This window comes from Pteropus alecto, unplaced genomic scaffold, assembly GCF_000325575.1.
Source record: "Pteropus alecto unplaced genomic scaffold, ASM32557v1 scaffold224, whole genome shotgun sequence".
NCBI classification, from domain to species: Eukaryota; Metazoa; Chordata; class Mammalia; order Chiroptera; family Pteropodidae; genus Pteropus; species Pteropus alecto.
Window position 1 is genome coordinate 5685124 of NW_006436289.1, and position 15605 is coordinate 5700728.

Consider the following 15605-nt stretch of genomic DNA (forward strand, 5'->3'; position numbering starts at 1 on the left):
TAAGTGTTATGAACTGTAGAGTCAACTTCAACTCTTGGTGACTCTAGGTATGAGTGATGTCCATACTGTCCTGGCTTCAACAGCCCTGCTCAGCTCCTGTAGACTCATGCCTATGGCTTCTTTTATGGAGTCAATCCATTCATAGTTGGGCTTCGTCTTTTTCTGATGCCTTCCATTTTTCCCAGTATTTTTGTATTTTTTTTTTTTTTTAATTTTTATTTTATTTATGCCAACAGCACCTGGTCTTCCTAGGTGGTCTCCCATCCAAGTACCAACCAGGCCTGACCCTGCTTAGCTTCTGAGATCAGATATTGGGCTTATTCAGGGTAGCATGGCCATAGACCATGGACTGTGGCTTCACTGGGGCACAAACCCAGGACCTTCTGCATGTAAAGCAGATGTGCTAACCGCTACACTATGGAACCACGGCTGCTGCATTTTTGTCTTTTCCAAAGCACCCTGCCTCATCAAAGGAGAAATATAGGTGCTATGGAAAAGTCACTAGTTCGGGAGGGAAAAAATGAAAACACAAAATGTTAATGCATTGAGTAGTGGTTAGCACGTCTGCTTTACACACAGAATGTCCTGGGTTTGCGCCCCAGTGGAGCCACGGTCCATACCCCGGGTGCGCCAGGCCCCCCTTGGTGCGCGCCACAAGCACGTGGGATGAGACGTCCTGCCTTCAGAGATCCAGTTCTTAAGGGGAGAAGGCATCATCCGTAGGTCAGGGGTGGAAGTTGCAGGGAGGGGTGCGGAATTCAAAAAAAATGTTAATGCACAATTTAGGTAATAGAATGTGAAAGTTCAAATTAGAAGACATCATGTGACAGCACGTGACATTGCCAAATAAGTGGTTTAGATGGTGGTGCAATACAAATTCAGAGATGGGAGAAATTGGGTTTTGCAGAGATTTTATGGAGGAGGTGGGAGTAGAGCCTATAGTTCACATTTGGGTAGATTCTGTGTAAACAGATTGGTATGGAGAGGGAGTTTTTTGTGATTAGAGCGTGGATAAAGGCTCAGACTAGAGTCCTAGATTTGAAAGTTATGGATGTGAAGGTGATTGTTCATGGAACAAGAGTGGAAGCACCTACTGTGAAAATGAGTGTAGAGAAAGAAGCAGAAGCTTGTATTTGGGAGATATGACCATGATAAAACACTACCGTGGGGAAGGAAAAAAAGTCTAGAAAGGAGCACTAGGGAAGAGATCAGAAAAGAACAGGAGCTAGGGAATCTAAAGAGGAAGGAACAGATGTGACATAGTGGGTCTGGTTGAGAGGTGGTTCCTATTGACCTTAGACCAGTCTTAATAGCTTGGTGCTAGGCCTTGAGGAAGACATAGTAAAGACAACGCATATATGCTACTTGGGGAGGCAACATGCATATACCACTAGCTTGAGGAATTTAAGTGCAAGGAAGTAGAGCAAATGGTGTTCTATCAGAATCAAAGTCAAGTTTGCAATATGATATTGCTGAAATCTTAGTATGTCATGGAAGGGAGAAAGTAATTTGGCAGGGTGAGTATAGATCACTTAATTTTACATTTACTTAAAATTAATATATTTGAAATGTGCGTTACACATAAATATGTATAAAATGGAACTCATTCTTGAAGCTCATTATTTATATTTCTTGTGCATTGTGGAATGCGTAGCACTCTGATGAATCCTGTGAAGAGAATAGTATATTTTTAAGAGGACATCTTTTCATGTACCACCTTTCTTCCCTCACTATAACTGCTAGAAACATTTTATTCTCAGTTCAGCATGAAGTATGTGTGAATCTGATCCATTTGAGTCTATATGTCTACATTCTAAGTATTTAACTCCATACTTTCTATTTCTCTGTTAAATAGTTTACCTATTGCCTTTGATTTGCTGGTCATGAAACACAGGTGGAAGAGTTTCTTTCACTGGTCGCTGGTGGCCCTAATACTCTTTCTGGTGAGTTTTCTCTTTTTCTCGTTTTGTTCTAAAATTATAATGAAAGAAACTTGTTTTGTTTTGTTTTTTTAATTTAATATGACTTCTTGGGGTAACATTGGTTAATAACATAAGTTTCAGGGGTACAATTTTATAATACTTCATCTGTATATGCCATTGTGTGAAAGTGAATTCTGGTATGAGAAAGAGAACATTAGGACTTGATTCTGTTTTTCATTCTGAAATTTATCCTATTAGCATTATGAGAATGTTGCCAGAGCAAAATTCTACAATTGTTATATATTTTCTGCTTTGTTATAGGTGCCTGTGGTGGTCATTGACAGCTACTATTATGGGAAGTTGGTGATTGCACCACTCAACATTGTTTTGTATAATGTCTTTACTCCACATGGACCTGATCTTTATGGTAAGGGCATTATGAGATTGGGGAAGAGTTAGGAGATAGCTTAATTTGCCTGAGCTTTGAAATTTTAATTCACTTGCCTCATTTTATCAAATATAGCATTTCTTTGCTGGTAAAATTTTTTTTTTATTTAAAAATGACATTCGAATATAGCACAGTGATGATATGTTGACACTAAATATTTTTCCTTGATTATTGTGATATTTAGGTCTAGCTTTCTATTAGTCCTGCTGTTATTCTCAATTTCAAAATAGTGAGGACTGTGTTGGATATGCCATGGCTTTTGATACTATTTTTTAATTAAAAGTTACTTTTTTCTCTTCTCATTGGAAAATCAGTGTGATAAACATAAGAAAATAAAAACATAATTTCATAATCTCCAGATAGCTATTGTTAACACCTTAGAATATATTCCTCTAGACATTTTTTATACATATACACATTTGGCACTACTTTTTCTTTCTTTTTAAATTTTATTTTATTATATTTTGTTTAGTTGACATATATTAGTCTCAGGTATACAACAATAATTAGACATTTATATAATTTACAAAGTGATCACCCCAATAAATCCAGTACCCACACACAGTCATTACATTACTACTGATTATATTCCCTATGCTATACCCTACCTCCGCATGACTATTTTGTAACCAGCAATTTGCACCTCCCAAGCCCCACCTCTTCACTTATCTCCCCAACCCCCAATCAAAATGCTCTCTATATTTATAAACTTGTTTCTGTTGTTTGTTTATTCTGTTTTCTGGATTCCACATATAAGCGAAATCATATGACATTTGTCTTTCTCTGACTTACTCCACTCGACACAATACTCTCTAGGTCCATCCATGTTGTTACAGATGGCCAGATTTCATTCATTTTTATTGCTTAGTAATATTCTATTGTATGTATGTATCACCTCTTCTTTATCCATTCATCCATAGATAGACACCCAAGTTGTCTCCATATCTTGGCTATTGTAAATAATGCTTCAGTGAACATTTGGATGCACGAAGTAGTGTTTTGGTTTTCTTCGGATAAATACCTAGAAGTGGGATTACTGGGTCTTTCTTTGTCTTTTGTTATAGTCTTTGTTTTAAAGTCTGTTTTGTCTGGTATTAATATTGCTACCACAGCTTTTTTTGCTTGTTTATTTCCATTTTCGTTAAATTTTATTTTCTATCCCCTTACTTTCAGTCTGTGTGTGTCTTTTGATCTGAAGCGAGTCTCTTATAGACAGCACATTGTGTAAGGGTTTTGTTTTCTTATCCATTCAGTCACCATATGTCTTTTGACTGAAGCATTTAATCCATTTAAATTTAAATTAATTGTTGCTAGATATGTACTTTTTGTCATCTTATTATTTATATTTTAGCTTTTTCTTGTCTTGGAAGCTCTTTGTCCTTCCATTCTAAATGATAGCTTTGCTTAATAAAATAATCGTGATTATAGATCCTTGCTTTTCATCACTTTGAATATTTCATGCCAATCCCTTCTGGCCTGCAAAGGTTCTGTTGAAAAAGCAGCTGACAGTCTTATGGGAGCTCCCTGGTAGGTAACTGATTTTCTCTTGCTGCTTTTAAGATTCTCTCTTTGTCTTTTAACCTTTGGCATTTTAATTATGTTTTGTCTTGGTGTGGGCCTCTTTGGGTTCATTTTGTTTGGGACCTTGCAGTATATTCTTCCAGACATTTTAAAAACAAACAAACAAACACACACACACACACACACACACACTGTTACTTTTTCTTTTTTAATTCTCATTACTCCAGTATCAGGCATTAAGGGAGAAAGTTTAGAAAAAGCTTAGTAAATGGGAGAATGGGTAGTGTTGATATAAGAAATGTCCAAACCTGTAGCAAATTTTTATGAGTTTCTTTGAGCCAAATTGATGATATATGCTGGGGAGCAAGTTCTCTGGAGAATAACAGTTTCGCACCTTCTTTTTTGCATTGGAAATTAAAGAGGGAACACAAGGAGGATTACATAAAGGTTGGGGAAAACAAGGTGGAGATTAGATTACAGGTTAAGGTTATGTGCTCTCTTGAGGGTGGTCGAGCATGAAAAGGAGGAGTATTTTAAAGGCCTGTTAACCTACATGCACGAAAACAATGCACAGGGCTTGCTTAAGGCAAAGATAAGCCCTTTACTAAAGGAGTTATATGGCTGGGGCATGACTACCTACCAGGACCTGCCCAGTTAGGAATTTATGATCAGATTACCTAGTGAGATTACTTTTCATAGAACCCCGTTTTTCATCCACAGTAGTTTGGCCAATTAGGATAAAGAGGGGGAAAAAGTGGAATGCCTTTAGTCTGGGGATGCAATCCCCATTTTACCTCCATTTCTACCCCTTCCCAGATGCCTATGTCTCAGCCATTTTTTTCCTTTTTTTCTTCAACCAGCCGTTTGGCCCCTGAGGACATTTGAGCTAGTGAAAGCTACAGAGCTAGAGATCTTTCTGATCAGATCATCCAAATCAGTAAAAGTTTTGTGAGACAGTTTTTCATTAAAATAAGTATAATTTCTTCTACCTTAATCTTTTGAAGGTCTTAGAGCTTCCATATATGTGATTATCTTGGGACTCTGCTATGAAGGAGGTTAATATTTTCTCTATCCATGTCTCTTGTCAATATAAACCATGCCTACCATTTTTCTGTGCCACTCTGCCAATAGAGCCAACAGATTGAATGAAGTTTAAGTAAGCATATGAATGAAACTTAATTGGGTCTTCTGGGATTTGAGAAACATTGTCATTTTAGATAGCAAGTAATGGGTTAAAATAAAGTGTTCAGTGAACTGACTTCAAAAACTGCATGGTTAGAGAATAATTGCTAAGTGAAGGAATTTTAATAGACTCCTTTTTGGCTCTCAAATCCCCAAGGATGTGAGAAAAAGCTCCAATTTTAAGCTTTTGCCCCTAGATGTCTCCCTTTAGCTAGGAGTTGCATGTTTTAAATTGTTTGTTTTACTTAGTTTAATTGTAAAGTTTTATTTGATTCTACAAGATAAGGGAGACTCCTCTTAGACCCAGATTGCAAGTTAGAAATTGATTTACATAGAACTTATTGGAAGCATGATATGCATTATGTGTGAGTGAATAAATTGTGTTCATTTGAATTTAATTTTGAAAAATTGGCTTCTCCACCTTTTAAATGGGTTATAACATATTGATATTCTGACTGCTTATTTGTAAAACTTTGAGAGTATATGAAAGTTACCTATTTTTTTAGTCTTCTAGATTGATAAGGTTTATAAATCTGAAAATAAGCAGATTGGTAGGGAGAATAGGAAAGAAAGAATAAATTCTGATTTAAGTTTATGTTTGTGTTTTAACAGTGGGCCAGTCAGGGACCCCCATGGTGGGTTTTCGGGATCCAGCAGAGTAGTGGCCGGTCTTTCCCTGGACACTAGTGTCTGCTTTTCATTTTGGCTAACATTTTATGGGGAAGAGTCCTTGGAGCTCCATTCTGCCTGCATCGATGAATCTGGGATACCTTCAGTTCAGATATTGCTATTTTGGATGTAGTTTCCTAATGATAGAAAAAGCTTTGTTGGGACAGTGGGAATTGTCATACTAGGCATCAGTAGGACTGATGTAAGGCTCTAGTCAGCCAGACGTTTAGGGGGTTGTTCATTCATTCATTCATTCATTCATTTATTTAGAGGTAACATTGGTTAGTAATATTATGTAAATTTTAGGTGTACAACATTATTATTTGATATCTGTATACTCTATGACATGCTTACCACCAAAAGTCTAGTTCCTATCTGTTACTAGGAACTAGTTGTTCCTTGATGGTAGAAGTTTTGTGCCTTTACCTCATCTTTGAACTTGACAATTTTCGGAGGGTGTTCTGATTTCCATTCTTTTAAAGAGTGTTATCTCCTTTTTGCTTTAGCAGGTCTGCAGAGAGAATACTTCTTCCATCTTAGGAGCAGGCAGTCTTTGTGTATTCTAGGTCTTGGAGGAAAATTGGTCATGGATGGGTGGATGGATGGATGATGGATGGATGGACGGACGGACAGACAAATTATGGAGTACCCACCAGATTACATTAGTGCCCTGAGCCCTGATCTCTGTAATGTCCTAGAACTATTTTGGTTAGACCTGTTGTATACTAGGTTGAGATTTTCTTGATACCAAATAAGAATAATAGAGATAAAAGTACTTCTTAAGCCACAAAATACTTTATGATTATCAGCTAATTTTATTATAATTGGTGAGTCCATTCAGGAAATATCAAAGACTTATCTTCTCTAGCTATGGTAGGCATACTGTTTCTTATCTTAATATTAAAAATGTGTTCTGTTAGTTTTTGCATACATCCTTTAATGCTATTTCTTATGCATAGGAATTATAGTAAGCCTCTAAATACTTCTTGAATGAATTGATAAATTGATTTGAGTTAAAGAAACCTTGAATAAATTGGTTTTGAGCATTTACCATGTGTCCTCATAGAACTTGCAGATGCACGAATAGATACAGTTCAGTGTATTGCATGCTACAGTGAAAAGATAGGAAATCATAGGAGGAAGTCCATCTGGTAGTGTCAAGAAAGACTTCTTAGAGTTGGTGGTCCTTGAGCTGAGGCTGGAAGGAAAAGTGGGAGTTTGCTGAGTAGACACAAGGGAGGTTCATTTCAGACAAATAGAATGTCAAGTGTAGGGACTGCTGAGACAAAAAGATCGAGTACTGAGTTCTTAAAAAACTTGAAGTAGTTTTACAGCATTAACTGAATTTTAGGTAGAAACTATACAGACATGAGTAAGATAATTTCCATCTCTCTGTCATGATTGTACTAATATAAATATTTACTGTCTCTATGGTTCCTGGTTTTCAAAGGGACCTTTCTGTGCTTTCTTGGCAAGATAGCATATATTAACGACACATTCCAGACCTGAGCATGTCTTTTGAAGCCGGGGGCAAGAAAGTTTTTCATATCTATTAATTACAATAGCTCCTTTTTGCTATTGAATGCCTACTGTATACCAGACATTTTACACATGCAGTCTGCTTCTCTCTATAAGAACTCTGTAAGATAGGCATTATATATCCTTATTCCCAGATGAGGAAACCAAGGTGGAGATGGTGAGAGACTTGCCACATAGTTAAATAAGTGAAATGGCAGAAATGGGATAAGAAGCCAGGGTTGTCTGTCTCTAAAGTCACTGAAAACAACCTTAGCAAAACCCTGGGGTTTAGCTATTGAGATTCTACAAGAGAATAAGCTTTCAAAAACAGATCAGAAGTTGTGGGTCCTAGAAGATAAGACCCCATCTGTAGAATGGGCAGGAAGTTGTACCTTTGAAAGCCTGGTACAGTTTGGCTTGGTGGGTGATCAGGAACCCCTGGAGAGCTTCGATGGCAGGATGACATGCACACTGGCAGGCTCTTTCATACTGCACCAGACCCTTGTCGAATAAAAAAGAATATTTGGGCGAGGTAAAGAATACTTGGCATTTAGGAAATTTAGAGTAGTGTAGATGTAAAATTGCAAAGTCTTAGGTAAAACATCTCTATGGAGTCAAAGATCAAGAGGTGAAATTTAGTGTTCTAAAAAAGAAAGTGGTCCTGGCACTGATTTTGCTTCTTATCCTTGTACATTTTGAGTTCTCAGATGTTGAGGCTGATAAGTATTTTCGAGTAATGAGTGAAGAGTGGTGCTCCCTGATGAATACACATGTCTAGAGAAGGCGGGAGGACAGGTAAAAGAAGCACTCTTCCTTCAAAAATAACAACGGGTCTGTTCAAGGATGTCACTTTGCAGCTTAGAATATGATCCCTGCCTGTTTATTGTTTTATCAACATTTATTAGATCACTGGACAGGAAACTTCAGAAGGTAAAAGCGAACACCCTCTATTAGAAGGCCCACAGTTTCCCATTCGTGCCCTAGCAAAAGATGGAGCCCCTGCGGAATCTTTTGAGGCCTGCTTGGAGTTGATGGCCATTCAGCGCTGTTCTACAGCCTTCACTCTTTTGTTCATCATTTTTGTTGAACCTTGGTGGCTTCTCCCTCTTGGTGGTGCAAACTTGACATTTATAGGATGGTTTACTGTAATTTACTTCCTACAATGCTATAAAATTATTAGCCTATAAAACAGTTCTCTATCATTCAATCTATGGAACAGTAAGCATCCCTTCTTTTAGCATCTTTCAAAGCTCCCTTTAGCTCATTCAAATGAAAGGAATTGAGGCACTTTTCCTTAAGAGGGAGGTTGGTGAGTCACTCCTTGCAGAGACCCTGCTTCCAGCTTTCTTTCACCTTACCTTTTGCACCAGTTCAGTGCTTAGCTTGTCATTCTGAAGCAGTTTTTCTGCTTGGTTCAATTTTCTGAACTATTTGATACTTTCTGCGCAGCAGCATTGAATATCTCCCTGGAGATAAAAGTTTTTACTCTTTTTTAAGGCAGATGTCTCATCAATTAGAGGATTCACTATTTTTGTCCCTTTTTGCCCTTGGCTTATCCCCTAATTTTTGTCCCATCCTTTAGGAAAGTAACAACCTAGCTGAGAACTTGGTCTATGAGCTCTTAACACATAGAAATAATTGAGTTTACCAACTTAATACTTTCGGTTCTTCAACTCAGAGTTCAGTATACCTAGGCAAACAGATAGCCCTAATAAGAAGGTATAGTAAGTTGTAGTAGAGACAAATATTTGCTTGAAACTAAAGAGCTTCCCTGAAAAAAACAACCAAAAAAACATGTATTTGCAAGAATCAAAGAGAAAGGTTTTTTTTCTATTGATGCTTAGCGTCTGTAATAGATGAGGTAAAAGATGACCTCCTTTCACTCTGCTTTTTCTTCTCAGGCTCAGATTTCCAGAATTTGTTAAGGAAAAAGGTATGTCCAGGTTGATAGCACTGCTTCCACCCTGGCAGTCAGGAGAGAATTGTGCAAAAGCTTACCTCTCTGGAAGCCAGACTCCGAAAGAACTCAATTTAGAAAACATGTCGTTAAATATTATTTAAAATCCAGAGAAGACATATTACTTGTTTTGAAAATAAAACGATCCGTTAGTTTTCTGTAACTCAGAAGGTTATTTCTAAAGAATACAGAATTTAATTGTCTCTCATGAATTTGACCTGGGACAAGACCTCTGTGTTTCTAAATCACTTCAGTCATTGTGTTCAGACAGGAAGGAGTGAACTTTCCCAAAAGGTGACTCACAGTTGAACTTGAGTCCTTCCTCAGGGTACCCCCCTCTCCCTCTTATTCCTTCTCTAAATATTTCTAGCATTATGGATTTGGTTTCTAATCTTATTTTGCTGTGCAAGCTGCAAAAATGTCAGGTTTTTTGACTGTTCCTCTGCCTTCTGATTACCCTTTTAAGCAAAGCTGATTGCAGGAAATTGCTGTGGTGCAAGGCGGGTGTCACAACACACAGTGATTAAAATCCGCATGTGTCATTCAGTGCCTGATTGAAGTAATCACACAAAAGGGACGAGCAGATGAAAAACCTGCTAAATGTGCAGAGGGGAGCTGTTTCTCATCACTCGGATTTAAGGATTTTGAGTTAAAGAATCAAAGCTAGTGTGAGTAAGGCTTGTGTTTTCAGTCATTTTGTTTCATTCTAAATCTTCAAAACTTCTGAGCAGGATCTGGGTCTCTGAACATTGTTTTCCTAAGGAAAACAAGTTTTGCTATTTATGAAACACAAGGGTCCTTATATACATGGCTATTAAATAGTGGTCAAGCATATCAAGGAGAAAGATACTAAAATGTAAATGGGATGAACAGGTGAGAATGAAATGGCAAAGGCCTCAATAGCTCAGTCCTCCAGGACTGCCCCCTTCCCACTTCAGATGCCAATGGAAAATCCAGGTTAACGCCTGTGCTTCTAACCGACCAGCTGTAGATTGGAAGTTCCAACAGCCCCCTCCTAGGGTTCAATTAATTTGCTAGAACGGCTCACAGAATTCAGAGAAACATGTACTTGCCTTTACCAGAATTATAATGGACACAAGTGAACAGCCAGATCGAAGAGATGCATAGGGCAAGGTATGTGGGAAGGGCTTGGAGCTCCTATGCTCTCTGAGCATGCCACTCCTCCAGCACTTCTGTGTTTACCAACCAGGATGCTTTCTGAGCTCTGTCTTTTTTGAGTTTTTATGGAGGCTTCATTATAACAGCTCGACTGATTAAGTCATTGGTCATTGGTGACTGAACTTTATTGCCAGCCCCTCTCCCCTCCCCTGAGGTGAGAGTTCAAAGGGTAGAAATTTCTAACCCTCTATTCACAAGGTTGATTCCCCTGGTAACCAGGCCCCTTCCTTAGGGTCCCTAAAGTCTCCTAATTAACATAACAACAGACACTTTATTACTTTTATCACTTAAGAAATTCCAAACATTTTAGGAGTTTTGTACCAGGAATGAGGATGACGACCAAGTATATATTTCTTATTATATAATTCAGTGTCACCACTAAACTATTTAAATTATTTGATTGTTCTGAAAACGTGTTATTCCTATTCGGGCATGGCTATTTGGGCTAGATATAGTGGTCAGTGTAGAAAATACAGCTTAATATTGGAAACGTGATTCTGTCGTGACCAATCTCATTCTCTTCCCATCTGCTCTTACGCTTCCTGTATGTGGCTGAGCATGGGAAGAATGGGCTTGTGGACATTCCTTAAGTTGGGGCATTGGATCACCATTACTCCAAGGAAGAACATTATAGAGTCAAACAGTGTAATAGGTATTGAAGGCATCCACTAATGATTTCTTCTCTCTTTGTCTCCCGTAGGTACAGAACCCTGGTATTTCTATTTAATTAATGGATTTCTGAACTTTAATGTTGTCTTTGCTTTGGCTCTTCTGGTCTTACCACTGACTTCTCTTATGGAATATCTACTGCAGAGATTTCATGGTGAGTGGCACAAGGGATGATAGTTTTTTGGGGAGAATAGAGCAAGTAACAATGTATACCAAAAAGCGAAAAAGAATCTACTTGTTTATCCTCCATATTCTTCCTACGACAGTGGTCAGCTTACTGAATATTCGATCTATATTTGTAGATTATTTAGACCCCTGTTAAGATCTGGTTAATTATTGCAAGTTAAACTGACAAGGAAGAGCTTGATATCCCTTAAAGTGAGGAAGTCAGTATCATTTACAGAACCACCTAAGGAGGCAAAAACACATAAAATCTCAAAAGAAAGGCCTATTTGAGTCTCTTCTGTTTTTTAAAGAAGGGTGTGTTAACACTTCAGGTAGATTGCTTAAGATAATCAATACTAGAGGCGAACATTCTTTGGGAAATTACTTCTGCCCAAAACTTGCAAACTAAACCGTATAGGGATTCCCCCAAATTGGATACTGAAGTGAGAGAAGCTTTAGACTTCCTAAGAAGCATGATATTTCTCTTTGTTCCGTTTTGCTTCTGTGTTTGCCATATTGTGGAAGGTTTGGTTTGTCATTTTTTTTTTTTGCTTCCTCTTATTCTGTATTACACAGCTAGTGTTTTCTCAAGTTGTTATAACTCTGGATATCTAGTGCCCATAGTTTCTTTTATGGAAGACAGCTTTGAGCAGAAATGCATATGAGATTTGGAAAGAGGTTTTATTTCAGACTTTTCTGATTTGGATGCAGCATAAACGATCCCTTCAGCCCACCCACCTCCATTCTGCTTTTCTACTATTAATGGTTTATAAAGAGTTCACTGTATTATAATAATAGGATATGAAAACAACCTTCAGAGTCACTTTTGTTTGTTTGAGGACTTTTAACATAACCTTAATGCCATTATTCTAACAAAATTAACAGTCATTCCTTAATATCATCTAATAGCTAATTGATATTCAGATTTACTACATTGTCTAAAAGATATCTTTTTACAGTGAGTTTGTAAGACCTAAACAAAGGATATCTTTTTACAGTGAGATCTAAACAAAAGATATCTTTTTACAGTGAGTTTGTAAGATCTAAACAAAAGATATCTTTTTACAGTGAGTTTGTAAGATCTAAAGCAAGATCTAAACAAAGGTCATATACTGATTTTTGTGTTATGTTTCTTAAGCTTTTTAAGAGATTCCCCATGTAACCTTTTTTCTTCTGAAGATTTGTAAAGAAACCGGATTATTCACCTTGTATAGTATCCCACATTCGGATTCAGTCGTTTGTTCCATTGAGGTGATAATTTATTCCTCCATTCCTTGTATTTCTTAAGGATCAATTTAAAAAAAAAACCAAACTTTTTTCTGACTATAAAAATAATTTATGCCTGTGTAAAATTTGGAAATGTTTGTGTTGTAAGTATAAAAACAGCACATTAGGCTGTTCTCTACAGTAGGAATCCAGTTTTGGTTTAAAAATGTATAATACACACACATGTCCACCTAGTGGAAAAATGAGTGCTTTCTGTTTTTTCTGTATATTTTTTGTGTATTTTATAATATGAGCAATACTTTTTTTAAAATAAAAAACATAAAAAAGTATAAAGAAGTAGGAAAGAAATTACCTGTTTATCCCATCATGTAGTACAACTGTGGTTACAATTTTATATATTACATGGAGGACATTTCGGAAATTTAGACCATATTTTTAAAATGTATTTGTTAGTTTTTAAGATACAGAAGAGAAAAAGATTGTTTGCTTATAGAAGATTTAAGAAAATTCCAACGTAAAGTACTTCCTGAGGAGGTATAAATTTTAAATTATAGCCTAAAATCTCATGATAAAATCTTAGAGTTAAAAGTTTAAAAGATAAGCTTGTTATTGCAACTCAACTCAACTCAATAATTTTTATTTCTAAAGAGTTTTTGCAAACATATAATTTAGGAACGCTAAACTAGGCATCGCTTTAGGGTGGATGTTGGTGACAGTCCTGATCTTTTCATCTAAACTTACTGTTTATAGATGTAACGGACACCAGGAGGCGCCCTCTATCTACCATTTGCTAGAGAGTCCTGTGCACTGATCATTATCACTAATATAAGCACAGTAGGGGATGCCTTCACTGTGGGTTGCAGGCTTATCACTCAGTGTTCATGTACCTAACCACAGGAACTTTCCAGCAGGTGCTTGGGTCTTTGTGTTCATTAAATTCTTTTAATTCTTTCACATGCTTTAAGTACATTTTGGTTCCAATTTGGGGATTCAGAGTGGATGGGTATTTGCAGAAGAGGAGAGAAAACTTGATCATTAAACTTCTTTAAGAATGCTTTTATATTTGCTTTAAAATAAACTCTTTGTCATTTGTGGCTTGACTAAAACCGGTGATGGGTTTGAGAATTGAACTCTTTCTTTCCTTTGATCTGTAGCTATTTGAACAGACCGATTGGTATGAAGATTAATGTATTAAACAGAACATAGGAATTAAAACCCAAGAAATGAGTTTATATTATGCTTTTGGTTAATATCAAGAACCTTTAGTCTTAGTGGCAGGACTCATTAGAGAGATGGCATTTTTTTCTTCATCCAGTGTAGAAATTAAGCTCTATAACCCATTTACCTGACCTTCATTTGTGTTCTAGCCAAATCCAGTATTGTACCTCCCTTTAGATGTTGGATCTCTTGGGAGAGCTGAGGTGTACATACCTCTTTCTACTTCTTTATTTCATCAGAGAAAGTGTCAATACAAGAGTTGAAACATTTTATAGGGTGCCCTATGGCATACTTTCTAGTGTGAGATCGAGAACACTGAAACTAAATTTGTTGTTTTGTTCTAATATGGTGAAAGGTGGATATTTTTCTGTGTTTTACAGTTCAGAATTTAGGCCATCCATATTGGCTTACCTTGGCTCCAATGTATATTTGGTTTATAATTTTCTTCATCCAGCCTCACAAAGAGGAGAGATTTCTTTTCCCTGTATATCCACTTATATGTCTCTGTGGCGCTGTGGCCCTTTCTGCACTTCAGGTGAGTTTCAGGGAAATATATTTGTCTGCTTTATTCTGTTTTACTTTTTAAATTGTTCATAAAGCTTAAAGGCAAATTATAAAATGTTTTCCACCTTAGATATTTTATACATGCATTAAACCTGATGCATATCATGTTATTAAAGCTTTATTTAGTGATTGTTTAGCTGTTGATTGTATTCTTATTTGCTGATTACATAGTTGCAGTGTTAATTTGAGCCTTGTCTATTGCCAACAAGAATCCAATTGCTATTAAAGAAGTTTTTTTAAGTCATTGTATGGGCCTACCACAGAATGGTGGCACCACAGCAGAGCTAATGGAATGTTTGCTCTTCAACTACAAGATCAGAATAGAATTGAACTGTTTGGGATAACATCAGACTGTTAGCAATAAGTGACACTTTGTAATCCTGGCTTAAAACCTGTCCAGGTCAATTCCCTATCAGAATTAATCTTTAATATCTCTGTATTTATGGTCTCAGAAGCCTCCAGCCTCTTTTTTGACCTCTGCTACCATTTGCAAGTGGCAGTAAAGAATAATTAGAGCATAGGTTTTTTTCCTTAACAGAGACATAATTCACAAACCATAAAATTCACCCATTTTAAATGTGCAATTCAGTAGTTTTTAGTATATTCAAAGATGTGTAACCATCATCACAGTCAATTTTAGAACATATTCATCACCTCAGGAACTCTGTACCCTTTAAATGTCATCACCTCTTTTCCCATAACTCCCCAGCCCTAGACAACCACTAATCTATTCTATGTCTCTATGGATTTGCCCATTCTGAGTATTTCATATAAATAAAATCATAAAATACATAGTCTTTTGTGACTGGCTTCTTTCACATAGTGTAATGTTTTTAAGGCTCATCCATGTTAGGATGAGAGTTATAAGTAGTTTTAAATGTAATTGAACTTCATTGCAGATAATTTTTCTTTTACAACTTTCTAAATTAATTCTACTACCTTAACAAAACACTTTCTAGCATTTTCACCTACATTTCAGAGTTTATTATGGTTGTAATCGATAAGTCTATATATAACTTTATATCCTTTTTAATATAATTATATCATAACATTCTTTATGTTGCCCTATCTATAACCATCATTTAGTAGCAGTATATTTTTCTGAATTTGCTATATCATTATTATATAATAGGTAATATATAACATATTGAATGGGTTATATATGACTGGAAATATTAATATAATTTATGTTAGGGTTTAGATTGCTCACTTATTTTGGTATTATAAGTAAAACTAGGATAAATGTCTTCATGTAGGTATTTGGATTGTTTCCTTGGGACAGAGTCCCAAAAATACGAAAGGAGTTCAAACAAATTTATGGCACTTGTTATATATTGCAAAATTGCTTTCAAAAGTAGTTCTGGTC

General features: G+C 36.4%; 1 protein-coding gene and 1 pseudogene across 4 annotated transcripts in view; one reads left to right on the forward strand and one right to left on the reverse strand.

Moving 5' to 3' along the window:
• Window positions 1-15605, forward strand: part of ALG9 (ALG9, alpha-1,2-mannosyltransferase) — an 81776-nt gene that overhangs the window by 16572 nt on the left and 49599 nt on the right. For all 4 annotated transcript variants that reach the window (XM_025047486.1, XM_015590139.2, XM_006912824.3 and 1 more), the window contains exons 7-10: window positions 1856-1943; window positions 2244-2349; window positions 11097-11219; window positions 14056-14210. In XM_025047486.1, the coding sequence (XP_024903254.1) occupies window positions 1856-1943; window positions 2244-2349; window positions 11097-11219; window positions 14056-14210 (472 nt within the window). The remainder of the gene's footprint in view (window positions 1-1855; window positions 1944-2243; window positions 2350-11096; window positions 11220-14055; window positions 14211-15605) is intronic.
• Window positions 228-343, reverse strand: LOC112480478 (annotated as a pseudogene).